Source organism: Trachurus trachurus (genome assembly GCF_905171665.1).
Source record: "Trachurus trachurus genome assembly, chromosome: 8".
NCBI classification, from domain to species: domain Eukaryota; kingdom Metazoa; phylum Chordata; class Actinopteri; order Carangiformes; family Carangidae; genus Trachurus; species Trachurus trachurus.
This window is the reverse complement of record NC_139905.1, coordinates 21,773,006-21,793,087: the sequence shown is the minus strand read 5'-3', so window position 1 is coordinate 21,793,087 and position 20,082 is coordinate 21,773,006. Positions and strand designations below refer to the sequence as shown.

The 20,082-nt window shown below is 42.2% G+C and overlaps 1 protein-coding gene across 2 annotated transcripts; it reads right to left on the bottom strand.

Annotated features, from left to right (window-relative positions):
* Positions 1 to 379: 379 nt before the first annotated feature.
* On the bottom strand, positions 380 to 19,517 carry LOC310990143 (uncharacterized protein). 2 transcript variants are annotated; one of them, XM_083977408.1, is made up of 19 exons: positions 18,967 to 19,517; positions 17,607 to 17,721; positions 16,304 to 16,352; positions 12,638 to 12,682; positions 12,424 to 12,506; positions 12,103 to 12,199; positions 11,773 to 11,915; positions 10,246 to 10,421; positions 9,820 to 9,923; positions 9,538 to 9,696; positions 9,075 to 9,220; positions 8,012 to 8,138; positions 7,849 to 7,918; positions 7,654 to 7,696; positions 7,098 to 7,418; positions 5,382 to 5,525; positions 3,224 to 5,143; positions 2,403 to 2,505; positions 380 to 2,266 (listed from the first exon to the last, which is right to left on the bottom strand). In XM_083977408.1, the coding sequence occupies exons 1-19, from the start codon at positions 19,130 to 19,132 to the stop codon at positions 884 to 886; spliced, it is 5,394 nt and encodes a 1,797-aa protein (XP_083833534.1). In that variant the 5' UTR covers positions 19,133 to 19,517; the 3' UTR covers positions 380 to 883. The 2 variants fall into 2 exon arrangements, with proteins under 2 accessions (XP_083833534.1, XP_083833535.1); XM_083977409.1 differs by having other exon boundaries at positions 11,773 to 11,912.
* Between the last annotated feature and the right edge of the window lie 565 nt (positions 19,518 to 20,082).

Here is a 20,082-nt window from a genome sequence, read left to right as displayed (position 1 = left end):
GGGCGACTGATTGGAAGAGACACTGTCTGACGTAAAGGCTGGACAAAGAAGAAATGGAGAGGGAGGGATGACAACAAGCAGAGCAACAGTACGACACTGCAGGGATCATTCATTCCACTCTTCCTACATCTGTAATGACACAATAATAAATGATTTTTCACATCAAATCTGCAGGAACATTATGTAGAAATAAACAAAGCCAACAATGTTTTATGGATGTTTCCGTTTATTTCCTTCAAAACAGGAAAAACTCAACTTTCTTCTGGTACATAAATCATCCTTCCAGCAGTTGGTTTTAAATTAAATGATTACAAAATTAAAAAGAAGAAGAAAAAAAATACAACACAGAGGTTCAAATTATAAATATGTACAGTATCTGTTTTAAATTAATTTGCAAACTTTTTTTTTTCTTTCTCAATAATCCTCTATGTGCACTACTGTGTGAGGCAAATCAAAGTAGACTGACCTGTCAAAATGTAAGACTTTTTCCTCATGCAAGCTGTAACAATGCAGGTTCAGTAAATATGAACCATGGTTTGCTGGCAGCCCCGAGCAGGCTGAGAGCATGTGCAAAGGCCTTGAACTAAAGACAGTTCAAGGGGTCAAAGGTTTTCGACTTTTGCATCCATTCACATTCATTGTCATTATATGTATTATAAAGTGCTTCTCCCTCACAAATGGTTCCATTTAATTGTTAAGTTGATGTGTTTTTTTTTTTTTTTTCAATATCTGAATATCAAGATTTGAAGTCGATACAAAAAGTATCCTGGAAAAACAAAGATGAAAAAATTAAATAAAATAATCCAGGCACTTTTTGGACAGAGAAAAAAGGAAAAAAAAAACATCATTCAAGTAATTTTCTTTTTTTTCTTCTCCAGGACGATCAAAAGAAGGTAACTGAGCAGAGCTTAGCGTGATCTTCCTCCGCTTTCCACCTGTCGTCCACCTCCCCTCCGCTCTCCTCCTCATCCATCCCATCGTTGCTCCTCTTTGACTTCTTCTGTTTGTGTTTCTTCAGCTCCCACTCCTCCAGTTGCTCCGGGGCGGCTTGACTCTTCTCCTTTTCGTGGTGCTGTTGTTTCCACTTCCACTCGTTCCTGTCGTCGTCCCTGCTGTTCTCTGGACTGGCTGATGAGCTGCTGCTGCTGCTGCTGCTGCTGCTGGGCCTCTCTCTCTCTCCCTGCTCTTTGCCGCCGCCCCACTTAGTCTCTCTGGACAATCTATCCACCTCATCTTGCCAACGTTGGCCTCTTACAGCCTCCGCATCTCCCTGGTCTTTTCTCTCTCTCATCACTTTATTCACTGTGTTTTGCTTCCACTCCTGCTTTTCTTCCTTGCTCTCATTTCTACTGAACTCCTGACCAGGGCTGCTCCTTCTGGGCTTGCCGGTCTTGGGACTGGAGGAATCGGATGGAGGTGGCTCCCTTTCCCTTCCCTGGCTGTGGGAGGAGTGGTGTGTCCCTGCAGGCCTGCCTTGGTATCTGCTGTCCCCTGCCGCATGTCTGTGATTAGTCTGGTCGTGAGGATGGTTTCTATCTTTACGTTCTGAGTTCAGTAACATGTCTCCGTACATTTTCTGTGTGTGTTTATCACCAGGCATTACAGCAGCTCTGCTTACTGAGCTCTTCTCCCTGCCTCTGCTGCCAGAGAGTTTCCCTTCAAGGCGTGAGGAGCTGGAACGTTTCTCCTGGTTGTGTTCACCTCCTCGCTGCTGCCGCTCTCTCCTCTCCATGTCCTGCTCCGTCCAATAAGAGGAGACGCGACCGGTGGAAGGTGAATTCTTCTTTCGGTCTGAGGTCAAGCTGCTGTGCTCCCTCTGTCTCGCCCTATCTCTCCCTCTCTCGTCTTCTTTTGACCTTTCATTTGATCTACTGCTCTCCCTCCGTCTGTCCCTCAGCCTCTCACCCTCGCCGCTCCCCCCTGTTCTGTCCCTCCACCTTTCTGTCTCCATCTTCCTCTCCCTGTGTCTCTCTGCACACAAGGCACCAGTTCTGTCTTTGCCACTAGAGGGAGACACACTCCTGTCGAAAATGGACAGAGAGAGGTTTTTCTCTGTCTCCCTGTCTCCTCCTCTCTGCATAACTCTGTCCCTGTCCCTGTCCACTGATCTCTGTCTTTTCAGGTAATTCTCTCCCTCTCTCTCTCTGCTGAATGTTGTCACTGATGTTGGAGGCAGGTCCACAGGAAGAGGGTCCTCAGCTTTGATCTTCCCTTTGTTCTTCTCCTCCTCCTCAGACTCGTCCATCTCCCATTTGGAGTGGGGGACCTGAGACAGACAGGCAAAATATGACTCGACAATATGCAATTTTTGTTTGTGCATGTGTATGTGTTCTAATTCCTTCACATTATGACCTCTAGACCCCCCCTCCCCCCTCCAAAAAAAAGCAAAGCATCAGACTCACCTGTATGAGCAGCAGCTGATCGTCTCTCTCTGCAGCTCCGTCCTGAGTGAACTCCTCCAGAGTTTGAACCACTGCCGTCCTCTCCTGACAATCCTTGTAGCTGCTGCATTCAACAAAAACAGACAACACATCAGTCAAAAGATCTACATTAGAAAAAAGGAATTCAGACTTCTACAAAACAAACTTGAGTCTCTGGTTGTCTGACAGTAACTTGAAAAACACACAACATACTTTCTGTGCTGTATTGATTGCTAATGACTGAGTCCAGTTTATTACACTTGACTTGCACGTTAATAACATTTTCTATTTTTATCTGTAGTTGACAGACAGAATCAAAGTAATAATATGAAAGAGATTATATTAAATTTGAATGAATTCATGCTATGTTGTTTCTATTGAGTCCCTTTTAGCAATATTCATTCACAGTCTATTTACATTCTGTTAATTACCAACATAATATTTTTTCCTGGGATTGACGGAAAATGATGGAGAAGTTAATCCAGCATTAGTTTAATCATTGATATCAGTCTCACTGTTCAAGTTCAATCAACTTACTTTATATAAGTAACTCTATTAAGTTCCTACTGATGCAGAATTAAAATATGTCCTTAATAGGACCGCATTAAGTAATTTTCATAGTCACTGAGACTGAAAGTAGATAAATAGATTTTTGATTATTCATAAAAATGTGTCAAGACGAAGGTTGTTTTCTGTTTCTCAGTTTTATTTCAAATTGCAAAAAGGAGCAGCTACAGACAACTTCAGCTATGAGAGGAAGCTGTGTGATTATGAATTTCAAAATAAAGCAGTAACTGTCTGACCTGTCATAGTCCATTACTCCTTCCATCAGCTCCTCCTTTGTCTTCAGCTCTCCCTCTGCTCTCTCCATCTGGGAATTTGGGACTAACTCTCCCATCTCTTGCTGTCGACTTTCTTTCCCTCCTCTCTCTTCTTCCTCCTCTTTTCCAGTAACATCTTCTTTGATGGTCTTCATCCCCTCATCTCCCCACTGCTTTTCATTCTCCTTCTCTCCTTCAAGGGTGTAATGCCATATGTAAAAGTCCTCTTCTTCTCCGTCCTCTTTCTGTTCTCCATCTTCGTTGCCTGCTGCAGTTTTTTCCCACATGTCTCCCTTGTCATGTCTGAAGGTGGCTTCCTCCCATAACTGCTTCACCTCTGCTTCATCTGGTTTCATTTTTTCCTCATATTCTTTGATTGATTCCTTCTTTTCATTAAATTCAGCGACTATGTTTAACTTCTCTTCTCCATCAGTCCTTTCAGTTTCTTCTTTTGATGTTCCCTGGATACTCTCCTGCTTTTCACTTTTCTCCTCCTTCCTTTTCCCATCCAGGTTTATGTTGATGCTAATTTTCTTCTGTGGTTTCACTGTTATTCCTCCTTCCCAGAGGGTGGGCTTCTCTGTTGAAGTCTGTGTTTTACTTTCTCTTTTCTTCTCTGCCCTTTGCTTCTTTCTGTCAGAAAGACCAGAGGATTCATTCCTGGGACTTTCATTTCTCTCCAGATTATCTCCTTTTCTTCTTCTATTCTTCTCTGAACTTGACTCTGAGACTTTGACAATGTTAAATCTTTCTGAATTCGCCCCGTCTGCCTCTTTACTGGGCTTTACTTTGTGATGTCTCTCCACATTGTGCCTGGAGTCTGAGTCCTTGCTTCTCCTCCATCCTTTCTCTGCTTCCAAATTCCTTTGCTCTCTGCTTTTCTTTTCAAAGTCTTTATCTAAAGACTTATCTTGTCCTAGAGAAGGTTGGGACGATTTTAAGGCGTCTCTGCCAGCTGCTTCATCCTTGCAGGCGTGTGATGCAGAGTCAGCAGCATCGCAGGTCGACAACTCCTCTGCTCCTCTTTCCACATGTTTCTTCCTCCTCCTCTGCTCATTTTTCAGGCTGCTGAGCTTCTCCACATGTTTCTCGTCTTCACTCCTTTCTTGCCGTTCCTCCTGCTTACTGTCCTTTGTGAGTGTGATAGACAGGTGACTGTCCTTCTGTTGTTGATACGCTCCTTCTTCGGATGGTGTGGAGCGACCATCGCTGGACGACTGAGAGGGAGGGGAACGGCTGTTGTTGGATGTATGAGATGGGGAGGAGCGAGTGTCGCTGGACGACTGAGACGGCGTGGAGCGGCTTTCACTTGAAGACTGCGATGACGGCGAGCGGCTGTCACTTGAGGACTGCGATGGAGGGGAACGGTCGTCCGTCCGGGCGAGGTGTCTGTAGTGAGAGTCAAAGTTGGCCTGTGGGTGAGTTTTGCTTCCTTCCCACTGAGGGGGAGGAGGAGGGAGATTGATGAAGGGAGGAGGCAGATGGTGGAAGTGGCTGACGTAGCTGCTGAAATATTTCTCACACCATTCTTTGTACTCTTTCTTCCACTGCAGGTAGCGCTCTCTTTCCAGCTCCAGACTGTTTGCTTGATTTGCATGCTGCGTGTACAGGGAACCGGCCGAACTGGGACCAGAGCCTCCCTCTTCGTTCCCCGAGCGCTGTCCTCGCCTCTTGGAGCTGGAGCCGATGGAAGTGGATTTCTTGGTGTGATGGCGGCTATGGTGGCGGCTTTTCCGGTGATCTGATGATGACTTGGACCTGGAATGGTGACCAACTTGAGGTGAAGATGATGAGGAAGGTGTAGGGGAGCGTGGGCGCTTGTAGCCAAAGCTGTAAGAGTGGGGGGGATGAGAGTGGGTGTGGGTGTGGGTGTCTCTGTGGCTGGAGTAAGGTGAGCGGGGCCTGAAGAAAAGAAAAAAAAATCAAAACACAATTTAAATCATCTGTTGTCACTCACACACTTTGATCCATCTTTGCCTTTGTTATGAGTTGAATGCATCTCATTTCCAATTCCAAGTTGTATATGAAAGAAAAGGACTAAGGGGCCATTAAATCAAAACTAAAAGTATGTAGGAACAATATAACAGCAAAAAACAAACAGACAAAACACTAAAGCATTTTAATAAAGGGAACAGAATACCTTGACCTTCCTTGGGATCTGGATCGTGAACGTGATCCAGATCTGCTTGAGGAGCAGGAGTAGGAGCGAGAGGACTTGGACTTAGAAGACCTTGAATTAGAGCGAGAGGAGGAGCGTCTGTAGCGAGACCCTCTGTGAGGTGACCTGAGTGACAAAGAGAGGGGGAAACAACCAAGTTTATGTAAGTTTCTTATTATTACCACTACTTTGTCCTCAGACTACACCACCGCTCTAGCTGAGTTTTATTACATTAGTAAGGTGAAGAGAGTTAAGCCAGCTGCACCTGCAGCACCGTGAGTGGTTCAGGGTTGAGATGATTTGTTTTCCAGTATCACAACACAAGATTTGATTATAGTTTCAGTCTCGGTTCCAGAACCAGTCACAGTCCAGCCTGACCACTATTAGGATTTTCACACAAATACTGACAGTAATACACTTACAGTATGCAATAAAGTACTGCATAAATAGTAGAAATCAGGGGCCGTATTCACAAAGAATCTTAAGGTTAAAAGTAGCTCCTAAGGGCCGAATTTAGGAGCAACTCCTAAAAAAAGTGGGCATGTCAGTCTTAAATTTAGGACTCCTAGTTTTTTAAAATAAGAGTAATTCACAAAGTATTTTAGGCCTAAAAGTAGCTCCTAAGTCTGGGAGAGCTTAAAAGTCCTCGTGAGGACTCCTAACTCAGTAAGACCTATTCACAAAGAATCGGAAATGGCTGCAGCCAGGCAAATGTTTTGGAGACAATGGAGGACTGCGAATTGCTGCAGAGGAGGGGTGCTGGAGCACCTGCCCATTCGCCCATTGATGCCCAAAGTGCCTTTTTGTCTGTGTTTTTTTTTTTTTTTTGTTACAGCAACATTTCGCTATAAAACGGGAGTAGTGACGGTGACGGACTGTCCAATATAGGCGTCACAACGGTCGGACCGAGGTAACTGCGACCGCTGCGATGCAGTCGTGCTGATGTGAGCCAAAAATATTTTTTTAAAGTTGGTGGGTGCGCTAGACACATATATCAGTTAGTAGTAATAGCTCACGTGATAGGGCAACTCCTCCAGTATATTAAACTTGTTGTCAGTCTGGGTTCGAATCCTGCTATAGGCCACAAATGTGGGTAATGCATTTTCTTTTCTCATCATTATTATGATCACCATATAATATTAGGGCAGTCAACGAATGTGAAAATTAATATTCGAATGTGGGAAGAAAAAAAAAAACCAGCGGCTGCTTTGCGAGTGGGCGCACTGACCCTCATAGGAGTTGCAGTTGCACAGCGTCACTCACTGCTGACAGTGAAAGTGAGACGCGACAAAAACTGTAGCAGAAAGACGCAGATGGCAGAGAGAAACGGGACTGGACAGAAAGTTCAGAGCCCAACTTGGCAGGAGAATTGACGTAATCCATAGCAACGGGGCGTCACCAGGGCGTCACTCTTAGTTTGCTCTTAGTGATTTATCCTTAGTAAGAGTAGGTCTCAGCGGCTTTGTGAATAGCTTGTAAGAAAAAACTCCTACGTAAAAACTTTTAGCGCGAGTTAGGAGCACTCCTAGCGGTAAGATAAAAGGCTTTGTGAATACGGCCCCTGATAATATAATAATATAAAGTCTGATATAGTTTCAAAATTATACCACACATTTTATAGACAACATTTTGATCCTGCTGTTTGTGATGATGAGTTATGACCAGAGTACACACAGAGCATATGCTTGTTTGGTTTACCTCTCCTTCTTCTTCCTCTCATGTCTGTACCACTCCTTGGGGATGAGGGCGGGGATGGAGGAGTTGGCGGTAGAGGAGCAGAGGGAAGGGATGGGGGCACCCTGGGGACATGGGAGTGTCCAGATGGGCGTGGTAGGTGGGTATCCAGGAGGGTAACTGTTGTGGGACTGGTGAGCCGAGAGGTATGTGTGAAAAAGCGGGGAGGGAAAGACAGACGGAGGAGTAGGAGCTGAATATGATGATGACGAGGAGGAGGTGGAGGGAGTGAGCTGCTGGGATTCGGTCCAGCCTCCAGTGGGACAAACTGAGGAGGAGGGGGAGCTGTGGCAAAGACGGAGGAAGAAGCAAATCAGTCTTGGAACAGTGAAAAGAGCCGTATACAGACTGGTGCTTAAAGAGATAGTTCAACATATATAATAACGTTCCGTTATTATAAAATGTTGAACTATCCCTTTAAGCACACATACACTCATATCCTAGTACCTCTGCTTTCAGAATTGCATACAACTAAATACATAGGTCTACACATAAATGAACACACAGACGATTCACTGACCTGCCCCAGCAGGTCGATGGCCCAGACTGTCCTGGTGCTGGACCTTTGGAGTCAGAGAAAAATGGTGTTATCATTTTCTACCTGTGCTGACATGTTGCTGCACTTCTGAAGATAATAATCCAACAGAAAGACAAGACACATAACAAACAGTGGGTACAATATAATTAAAAGATACAAAGTTCCTGAGTGACTCACTTATGGAGGACTGCTGCTGATTCACACCAACCGTCTGCGGCTGCTCTGCCAGCGCTGTGCGGTGGTTTACCTGAACAGACGCAGACATCACAGCTTGCATTTCGATATGTGTTGTGTCATGGCGAGTTAACGTTTCAGTCTGTGTGTCTGTGTCTGTTCTCACCAGTGGTATCAGCTGTGATGGAGCAGCAGTGGACTCTTTGTTTGAAACCAGTACAGAAGGGACGACAGCGACAGCAGCAGCAGCGATAGCAGTAGCAGCAGCAGCAGCCAAGTCTCCTTTAGCCTCCCTGAATAAACAGCACATGCATCACAGCCAAGTTCCACATGAAAGCAACACCAGTGTCATTGTTTACTAGTTCTTCAGTCTCAAATCCATGGAGCCACGCTGGATTAGAGGCTGCTCCAAATGCTCTGCTTGTCTGGGTACTTTGAAGACTGCTCTAAAAAGTTTTTAGGTTGATGCCATCAGCTGTTAAAAAACATTTAAAAAAAAATCTCTGACACAATTAGTTCAAGTTTAATCTCTAATTTTGCTCTATATCCCCTCTGATAACAGCAGCTGAATTTACACTGAAGTGACATTGATATTATCTGACCTTCTCTCCCTGTCTCATTACAGTGGTAGGAAGAAACAGCTCCAGCTATTTCAGAACATACAGTCATTCAGACGCCGTAGTGAGCTACTGTAGTGAGTATCTGATCCCTAATGAGTTCACTGAGGGTGGGAAAACAGCATGTTACAGAGTCAATGAGGACGATCAAACCTTTGCCTTGATCGTAGCTTTTAAAGATGATTTATTCACGCCCTCTGAGCTGGAGTAGGACAAAACCTTATTTGAATGTAGCCTAGGAAAAACCAGGGTGGGTTGCAGTTGAATTTGTGATTTACTCATCATCAATAAATATACTCTGGATATTACTGAAATGACAGGTGGAACATAGGAATAATGCCCTATTAACAAATTGTTCTATCGTGGTTCCCTTCCACAGCACAAAAATTGAGAAACTGGGTGATTCCAACAACAACACACCTGAAAAACAATGTGCTAATAAAACTAAACTTCAACCACCTCGACACAATGTCTAAGGAATCAGCTTGACATACAGGTGAGGCAGTGAAGGCACCACAAATGAGTGAGTCAGCACTCCTACAATGCAGTTTACACAACACATACATTGTGATATGTCAGTGAGTGAATGAATGCTCTTCTGTGCCAACATACTTGTCAGGTGTCTCCAGGCAGCTGGGCTCAGTCTGGAGGGAGATGGTAGGTGTGTTGCAAGCAGAGGCGGGGCCTGTTGTTGTAGGAGAGTTCCCAGACAACGGTGGTGGTGTGTCTGCAGCCTGCGGGCGGGGCAGGAGAGGGTCCTACGTGGGGAGAGGAGCAGAAAAATATAGCTGAATAGCAATGTAAAATTCAGGCGGAAACTGTTAGAATAAACAATTAGAATATCTACATATGACAATATAAATCAATATATATATACATATCCCTTTAGGTTAAACATAGAGGAGGCTACAGTATAAAACCTTCAGTTTAACACTCATTTCAATGGTTTCCACTAGAGAACTAGCACTATGAGAGACTGGGACAACAGCAATTATTCCTCTGGCTCCTGAGCCACAGAGATACAGGACCGTTTTTTTTCTGCCTCCCAGATAAAACACATCATTAAGAGGTTAACCTGCTGGCTGCTTGTCGACTGCTGAGGCTTCTGAGACTGGCTCTGCGTGGTTAGAGGGGGTTGGGTGGAGACAGGCTTGGCCTGGCTTGGTGTCGGGGTTGGATTTTGTGACGGTGTGTTTTTGGCACCGCCTCGCTCTTTCTTGAAAGTGTTCACGGCCTGTGTGGCGAGAAACAAGACAACAAACTGAAAAGTCAAGACACATTATGGATCAAATCAGGGGATAATATTTTCCACCAAATCTAATATCAACTCTTGGTTCCTACACATGTGTTAGTTTACCTGTCGAAGAAATTTATTGGCTATCAGTGTATCAGGGGAGACGTTTGATTGGCTACAAGTGGGGCAGACGTGCTCCTCTGAATCCAGCAGGGTGTTACGGATACCTGGGCAAGACAGAGATACAGTTGAAATAATGATAATTATAATAACAAGTGGCAGGGTAGTCTTCTAGTCTCTATGTTTGTGTTCTTTGTTATCAGCTGATAAAGAAAAATATTCATTGCTCACTTTCTATTAACATTTATATATTTAAACACTTGGACTAATTGGTTCTTGTACTGCAGATATACATCATCAGGATCAGAATGGCTTTATGTCTTTCAAAGTGTATACGACATGATATGTGCATGCATGTGTGTGTGTGTGTGTGTGTGTGTGTGTGTGTGTGTGTGTGTGTGTGTGTGTGTGTGTGTGTGTGTCCCTCACAGTCATCACAGTAGCTGTTTCCACAGCAGGGTATGACCACAGCATCGATCAGCATATCGTGACAGATCAGACAGAGGAGTTCGTCAGGGACAGGATCCTCCTCTGCTTCTACTGTCTTAGGTTGATCCTGTGGAACAAATGGAGGCTTCTCCTTCTTCCCAATGGCATAAGCCGCTCTAATGGCAGACATCAGAGTAGACACAACGTAAGTTCACATTCATACTGCGGTGCAGTTATCCAGGTCATTGATTAGCCATTGATCAACATCCATACCAGCTGATTGATATTGATATTGATATTGATATGTTTGCCTCTGAATGCATTAACTTAGATTCACAACATTTCATGAAACCAAAAAGCTTAAAAGGGGTAAGAGGCTTCTTTAAAAAATAATTATTTTTTAGTATATTTTGAAATATTTTGAGTGACCTAAGAACTTCCAGTTGGGATTGATAATTGATAATTGATGGGATTGTGAACAGCTCAGTTATGTTTTTAATGCTTTCTTCCTACAGTTTATGCATCTAAACAGTGTAAAACAAGCCACTCTGAAAAAAAAATGTTTGGGATTTGATCTTTAAGGGGACTGTTTGACACTATTATATTCTTCAGTTGCCACGAGACACATGACAAGACTATTATCAGTCATGTTTGCACAATAATTTTCTTGCTATTGCTTGGAGCTTTTTAGCTCACCTTAGCTTAGTATAATGACAGTAAATGAGATATAGCAGTTTTAGTTTTGAGCTTAAGAGGTGCTGGTAGTTGGATTTTGTTCTCACCGGACTGGTTCCCCCATTTTCCAGTCATTGTGCTATGCTAAGCTAAATGTCTGCAGTTTTAGACTGGGCAGAAATTAAAGTCGAATCAATCCTCTCATTTCAGTTACAGACAGAAAGCCAGTAAGTGTATTACCCTATACACTACCAGTCAAAGGTTTGGACACAACTTCTCATTCAGTGTTTTTTCTTTATTTTTTATTACTTTCTCCATTGTATATTCAAACTGAAGACGTCAAAACTATGAATGAACACATATGGAATTATGTAGTAAACCAAAAAGTGTTAAACAAAGCAGAATATGTTTTATATTTTAGATATTTTGAAGTAGCTTCCTTTTAATTTAAAGACAGCTTTTTGAACACTTTTGATTCTGTCATCAGCCTCATGAGGTTGTCACCTGGAACGGTTTTCCAACAGTCTTCCAGTTCCCAGAGGTGCTGAGCTCCTGTTGGCTGTTTTACCTTCACTCTGCAGTCCAACTCATCTCAGTTGGGTTCAGGTCAGATGACAGATAAGATTTTTGTTTTAATTAACACTTTTGTGTTTACTACATAATTCCATGTGTCCCTTCATATTTTTGATGTCGTAAGTATCGATCTACAATGTGGAAAGTAATAACAGTGAAGAAAGACCGTTGAATGAGAAGGTCCAAACTTTTGACTGGTAGTGTACATTTAAAGCACACATATGCTCATATACACACATACACATACACATACACATACACATACACATACAGACTCACCTATCTATAGCAGGAATGGCATAACGTCCACTGTTGGTCAGCATGGCTCCCTTTATGCTGGGATCATCCACCTCCACCATGAAGGACCGAGGGATGCCCGTGCTCTTCTTTATTCTCAGCGGGGCCTCAAAGTTTTTATCCTGCTGTCAACCACACACACGTCTACATTTAACGATCAGAGCTGACAGTCAACAACATTAACACACTAATACCTCTTGTACTGGATACCGGAAATATAAAAACACACACTAAGCAAAACAGCTCCTTGTCTGTGGAGGACTGCAAAAGAAAACTGTCTCAGTTTAGAGATCCTGCATGTCCTGCTCTTACCCCACTGGTGGGGCAGTTCCTGATGTGATGTCCAGTATTTCCACAGCGATAACAAGTGTAGTTTGAAGGCAGAACATTACCAAACTTTTTGCTGTAACTGGAGAGGGAAAGAGACAGATAATGATGAGAATGGATGAGGAAGAAAATGACAGAAACACATAAAAAAATTAGTAAATGCAGTTAAGTGGTAAAGTTAAGTATTAAGTATGAATGGGTGGATGGATGGACACATTGTTACAAGGAGATGTGGAATTGAAGAAAGCAGGTGGACTGAGATGGGTATGGAGGAGTAGATTTGTGAGTATTACAGATGTGACTCACTTCATGCAATCAAAGTTGGACTGGTTTTGCATAACTTTGATCTTATCCTCCTCTGACACATCTGCATCAGCCAGGTTAGCCATCTGCATGTACACACATGAGAGGACGTAAGCAACAGACACAGAGACAGCACGGTCAGTGTCTAGTTCAGACCATTTCAAACCGGGATGAATGTGAAAAAAAACAGAGTGATATCAAAAACACGGACGTATACCTTGGAGAAAAAGGGCAAGGCACTTGAGAAATTCTGGTCATCCATCTGTTAGAATTAAACACAAAATCAGTTTTACTCATGAAGCAATCAGAGCCTCCACAAGGCCACACGTATTGAGACTGAGAGCTCTGTGTTTATATAGAGAGGAGACACTATGACCGGGCAAGGACACGCTAAAAAATGCTCTAAAGTGCTCATCCCACTTCCGTGATTTTTCCTGTGCAACTGCTGTAGTTCGGCTGTTTTTTATAACTGAGCTAAAATGTACACTAACATCCTGCAGAGATTTCTTTGGAGAGGGTGGATAATAAATCCTTCAAAACCCACTACAATGACAATGAAGAAGTCAATGATAAGATGCTTATTGGACCTGTCAGATGATGTTGATGTTTTTTTGGTAAATGTCTTATATCTACTTCCCTGCCACCTCTCCCCTCATTTTTTTCTTGATACTGCTCACCAGTTGTTGTTTTTTACACTTGACTCAGGCAGAATGGGTACAAGAACCAAGAATGAGCAAGAATTTTGTGTACCTGCCATGCCACAGAAAGCTCACATTTATGACCAGATATTTATAAAAGCTAATGACATTCCCATCAACCTCACCTGTGTTCAGTGCAAAATTAAACCTGATACTTGCATAAATATATTAAATTCAGTTAAATTGTGTATTGAGACAATACGATAGATCATCACATTCTTGCAGTAAATCTTCGTTAGAATTGAAAACCTTGTGCTTATCTACTCAAAGGTTCATTCCCAGTCTCTCTTTAAGATACTGCTTCAGGTTGTTTGCACAGCTGTCCTTCACACACTACTTGTACGAGAACATAGAATACAGAAAGTTCAGGTTAGATCAGGACATTTTGTTTCTCCACACCAGCACACAGTATTTATCAAAGTATATACGTAGATCAAAGTAGTGGTTTCAAGACAGCTTTGGTGTTAGTTTCTAAACAGCTGAAGACTGCTGCACCTTCAATGGACAAGCAAGTTACTTCTGCTTGTGATAAACTAGACCTCAGGCAAAAGACACTGAAACAAGCAAGAGGTGTAGATACAGTAGCCTGGCAGACTTAGGATAACACAGACATTGATTAGAACCAAAAGGGCGACAATTCCTGCATTATTCATCAGATGTAGATGTGAACACACTCAAATTGAAGATCTTTGACAGTTTCATTTCAAATCTAATATGCTGCATTCAAACCAATAGAAATAGGTTCTGAATGCACTGATATTATTTATGACAATATGACATATATACTGGCAGTATTTAGTTAAAGGGATACTTCACCCAAAATCGATAATTCACCAATTTTCTACTCATTTTCTCGTCATGCCAAGGAAGGATTTTCATATAATGGTGGCGGACAGAGCTCACTTTTCAATCGTCCAAAACACACACACTATGAAACATCCAAATACTTCCATACTGCTCGTCCGTACTGACCTGTGTGTCCTGAAGCCGCGACATGAAAAAGTTGTTCGGAAATAATTAATTTGATCTCTGTTTTTAGCCTTGTTGTAGCAGTAGCTCCCAGTGGCTCTGTTGATGTTTGTGCGCATGCTGCGAGATGTTTGTACGTTGTTGTAAACCATTGGATGTATGATGTAAACACGGAAGAACATGTCGCAGCAAATCTTGCGCTACTCACAGAGCCACTGGGAGCTACTATTACAACAAGGCTAAAAACAGAGATCAAATTAATTTTTTCCCAACAACTTTTTCATGTCGCGTCTTCAGGACACTTGGTTCAGTAGCAGTATGGAGCTATTTGGATGTTTCATAGTGTGTGTTTTGGACGATTGAAAAGTGAGCTCTATCTGCTGCCATTATATGACAATCCATTGCCGGACCGCCCCTGGAACTCCAAAAGCGTTTTGATAACTCAGAAAGTTCTCCAAACCCTTCCTTGGCACGACGGCGAGTAGAAAATCTGTGAATTATCGATTTTGGCAGAAGTATCCCTTTAAGGTAAGGCAAGTCTAATGACAGGTATCGTTATCAAGTTGTATTAGGCTATGAGAAGTGTACAGTAGGAACCAGTTTTTCTAGAAAATCCATTTCTTATAGACTTGAAGAAAGTGGAATATCCCTTTGAGTCCATTTGAGATTATATATTTACATACCATGTATATCTGTTGTATCTATGTATCTTTTCCCTTTGTTGCATGACAAAGACTTAACCATTAATTAGAAATGTCACATGATGACAGAAACCCAGTTGGTTGTGTACAGACTTGTCCAGTCAAGTCACAACACATAATCAATACATAAGACAGCTTCATACAAACGACTTTATTTGTAGAAAAACACACACACACTCACAAGTTTCAAAAGTGCTAAGAAGAACGGCAGACACTTCTGCTACTGAGAAACTCCAGAGAAAAATCAGGTCAGGTCAGTGAGCACTAATTCAGACTGCAGCAAGTAAAAGCTTTTGAGATGTGTTTGAGTTAGTTCACATGATCATAGACTACAAAAGTTCAGCATTAAACAACAATGGTGCACCACTTGGTGACTGGAGAGTGGCTGTAAGAGAAGTGCTATGCAATATTTATTGGTCAGAGGTTTTAGATTTAATCTAAAATGCTGTACATCCTGCCTCAATAAGATTTTTTCTTGTTTACATCAGGTGTTTACATCAGGGGAATCTTTTCTTAGTATCTATAGAAATCACAATGCTGTGCAGTCACTCACTAAAGTTCCCAAGAGATTTAGATTAGTCTGACACTAAATTCTTCATTTTTACATATTTAACTCCTCGGTGGAGGGTTGGATGATTCCAGTCCTATCTAGTGGACAATTAAATTGTGCTACATTAAAAATAAACAATTACAAAATGGTCTGTGGTGTTACTTTAAGACGTGTAGCAGCTTGAGCTGCACAGTTATCATGAATAAAACTCTATAATGCTTTTGCAGTGTTGACCCAGGAGACTGAATTAAATAAAAAATAAAAAAAAGATAAGTGAGCAAGTGTGACAGGCGCCCATGGATGAAGGATAAATTAGTAAAGACTGTCAGCAGAGCCACTGTCGTAAAACAACAGTTGGGTTTATCAGCTGTGAATAGCTGGCCTGCATGATAATGTTTGACCCGCCCGGGCAGATCCCACCACCCACAGATAGATACTGAATGATCCTCAACAATGAGCACTGACTGGTGACACAGCAGCTTGTTACATTCTGACAGTCTTTATCAGAGATGATACATTTCAATACTTTTTCTTTTCAACTTTATTCATATATTAATAGATGGACTGGATGAAAAGTTAATCTTAATCATTTGTGCCTGGTGTAACTGCTAATGCTTTTTTCTTTACATTTATGTTAATCTATAATTAATTAAGAATTATTAAATGAATTCTGTCATTAGTGAATTTTATTTATCAGAGCAGCTGGCCACTCTACTGTAAATAAAACAACTTCCTCTTTGCAACAGGAACCTGAACAGCAATAGAGGAAACTGAGAGTTTCAATGATCCTGATGAAGGATTTCATTTGTTTTTGCTAGTTTATGTTTGGAAACAGCAGGATGCAATTTCAAAAGCACCAAAGCACACATTAAGAAAAATATTCAGGCACAGCTATTCTGCTGTGTTAACAATGTGTGTGCTGAGCTGTGCTGTTACGTGCAGTGGGATTTGGTTTGGTTACGTACTGCTTTGACGGCTGCAAAGGCGTGGTGAAGGTGGACATCCGAACGATCGCTGAAACACAAGGAGGAGTTGTTTTAGGCCAGAGTCGTCCATTGCAATTACAAACACACTGTGCTGTTTCCACATCTGTTTCTTACTCTGAGAGCACATTTCATTGGTTGGCGCTAGTTTATATCAGTGAAAGAGATTAAACACAAGTTAAAAATATGCACCAAGAAAATTTTCTGTGAGGACCGATACTAAAAATTGTTTTATTGTCTTATGTTTATTGTTGTGTTTTTTTGGGTCATTGTTGCACCAAACCACAGCATGACCCAGCTGACTGTTGAATATGACATAAATAGCCCAAAAATACCACCCCATAAACCCAAGTTTTATCAGCCACAACTATTTTTAACAGTGTTTTTACAGTGAATGTTCTTTACTTTGGTGGAGTTTAAAATTTCATGTGAAGTTTAATGTAAAGCGTGAACATAAAAGCCTTTAAACCACCTCATCATTTAAGGCTTACTTGGCAGCACCGTGAAACTAAGTGACTGTCATCCTGATTGTGCAGGTGGAGAGTTGATTTGCTGCATCTAATCTAGCGGGCAGCGTTACAACCCTCATTCCTCTCCACCCTTCTGCATGGTGCTGACGAGGCTAATCACATGACCGCCGGTCTGTTCCAACAAGGTCTTTTCCTGTATGAAACTCACACTACTGCTGCCTAAGCTTGACTAATACATGGGTAATCCTCGTGCACGTCACCGTGGAGTTAGAGTTGTACTCCTTCCTCTTTTCCTATGAGCATATTTTATCATGGCATGACATGCAAAACCCTGTTTAATCAACAGGCGGCCGTTAGCTGTGTGCCAGGACTCTGTATGGATTCAGCATGATGTTTTTTTTTTTTATATTAATGAGATCTTGTCATGTAAAACCAGTCAGTTAACATCAAATGTACAATTTAGAATAACCTTTTTCTTTCTCCTATTTATTATAGCAAATATCATCTGTTAAAACACAACTGTGCAGAAGCTGGGTGATGCTGACAATATTATACTTCACCCAAAACTATTTTTTTTTTTTTACTAAAATGTATTTTCATATTTTTCCTTAAACTATGAATCATCTTATGTTTGCCTGTTTCTTGATTGTGGATGAATCACTGTATCAGTGATGTTGCAACACTAGAGCAGACCTGTAGGTGCCAGGTAGGAGGTGGAGCTCTTGCAGGCAGGGACAGCAAAACTAATTACAGTGCAACAATTTACCAACAGTAGAGTACAGTAGCAATTCAAACCCCCTAAAAAAAACACTTACGTGTTTTGGTTCTTGCTGCCTGACCTGCTGCCTGAGGACCTGCCTCCACTGACGGGGATTCTCCGGACGATGACAGAGGAGCCTTTGGGGATGGGACCTTCATCGTCTGTGTACTCTGAGCAGGAGAGATGTGTGAAAGTCAGGCTTTACAGTCTAAAGATGAGCTCACATTAGAGACTGTTATGAAAAGATCTCCAATCTTCTGGGTTTTTAAGATCATCATACACCCTTCACTGACAATTAGTCAATTACAGAATGTTTATTTTCAGTATTGATCTGTTTTATTTATTTTTTGAGTTACTGATAGTTTAAACTACAAAAAGTTGGCAGAAAACAATAAAATATCCCATCAAATTATTGACCTTTAGAATAATCAACTAATTACTTTACTTATGGTTAGAATCAAATGAGACAAATCATATGAATCGCTCAGTGATCAATTTTGAAGAGAAAAAAACACTAAATGTAATGATTCACATTTGTTAGAACAAAAAACAGACAAGTCTTCACAGTAATAGTACAGTTTATGTCATCACTTTTGCTCTTTTTGTGTGCCAAACTATAGTTAGATTATACACTGTGGTCTATGAAGAAAGAAAAAAGAAAAAACCCACAGGCAGCATGACACAGCCTTTTTTCAAAACTCAAATCCCATGAGGGAAATCTGGGAAATTTGACTCGATGTTTGCTACTTGTTTGACTTGTTCGGGGGTGTGCAAACCAAGATTTACTTTGTATGTCTCTGTATTTTCTCACGTACTGGTGGGTTGCGCTTTCTGTGGTCACACACTGTATGACGGGGTTGCAGTTCTTATCTGCAGGACACTGATACACCAAGATGATAGAGATCATTATTTAATCTGCCTGCTGTCATTATTGCTCTTCTTTGCAACAATGTACTGTATTGTTTAGAGTTTGCCCACATTGCAAGAGCTGGTGTTGTTCCCTGTATTGGTCATGTCTGTGTGGACTTTAATCTTTAATGGTCATGACGAGGCTGTGTTCCAACTCTGCTTTTGCTATTTTTAACCCGCACCTCTCCTGTGACTTTTACATGCATGGTAGCTACGGACAGGGCTGATCCACCACCATCAGGCCGTTTAACTACAGGGCAGGGAGCCTGCATGCAGCAGGAATGTGACCCATTCATTAGACCCTTTTGTCCCGGCTTGACTTTTCTGGACCCCCGTCAAGCTGCGGGGGGGTGACGCAACCCCCACCACCCTCCTAACTCGGACAGCTGTCAAATCTTTGAGCACGTGTTTTCTTCCAAAGTTCAAATTGTCAACCTACCCTTCATGTTTCAGCATAAACGCACTGTTCATTCGCTCACACATGTTTTTTTCTTTTTTTTTCTTACCTTGTTTCGTCTGCGCGTTGGTGATCTGCAGGTCGCAGTCGCCGGCTCGTAGCTTCTCCCTGCCCATGATCTGCCTCTTCAGGTCGGTCAGCGTGATGTGGGGGCCGTCAAAAACCACCGTGTCGTAGCTGAGTTTAGAGGAGAATTTATAATGAATATGAGTCATGCTGAAAATGAGTAAGAAAACTCGTCCAAAGACTGCCAGAGAGCCGACAGCTGACAGTCAGTCTTTCTTCTACGGTGGGACTAAATCTGTATCGTGGTAGTTGCTATGGCAGTACAGAGTTGGCTAGCTGGCGTTAGCAGCCGGCTGCGTCGTGCGTCAGTGGATCCGCCGCTAACAAGCTAGGTGGTTAATTAACAACTGCTTGCTATTAAAGTGGCGTCCGCGGGATGACATGTCGCGTTGTCTGGTGGAACAGCAGCGGAGACTCGAGTCAAATCGTATTCAGTCAGTTTCAGGTCTAATTTGAACTTTTATTCCCGGTAATGCTGCTCTCAATCCGAGGTGTTGTGTGCTGACAGAAACCACCAGCTGTTTCCACAAGCAACGGCTCGTCAGCACAGTGCACGCACCATCTGATGCTGCGTTCAGGGGACTCCCGTACACTCGAGCTCCCGAGCGTCTAAGCTGCTGTGGCACGGCAACACACAGTTCCTGCAACACAGTTTCGATGAGAAAGCTCTCACTCTCACCATGTAGAACTATAACAAAACGGGCAGATTTACCAGGGCATCGTATTACAGGGCCTTCGGTAAGAATTAACTGTTAATATGCTTTGTCATGCAGTCAATCTAAAGCGTGACTTGACCCCAAATAACCCAAAAAGACGCCAAATGACCCAAGAGACAAAAAAAAGAGAGTTTCTGTCACTTGTTGGCATATCAATAATTATGTTTGTATGAGATACTGACCATTTTTTATAATGTAGGAAGAAGTTGGGGCACATGAGCATGAAAACCCACAAAGTAGCCTAGATAGCCTAACTTAAATTTCTATTTCTATATACTAGGCTATTGAATAGCTATTCAAGTTTGGACATAAATCAACGAACAATATAGGCTATTGCGGCATTTTTTTTGTCAGACGAAGTTGTGCATGGCTGTGCTGCAGGG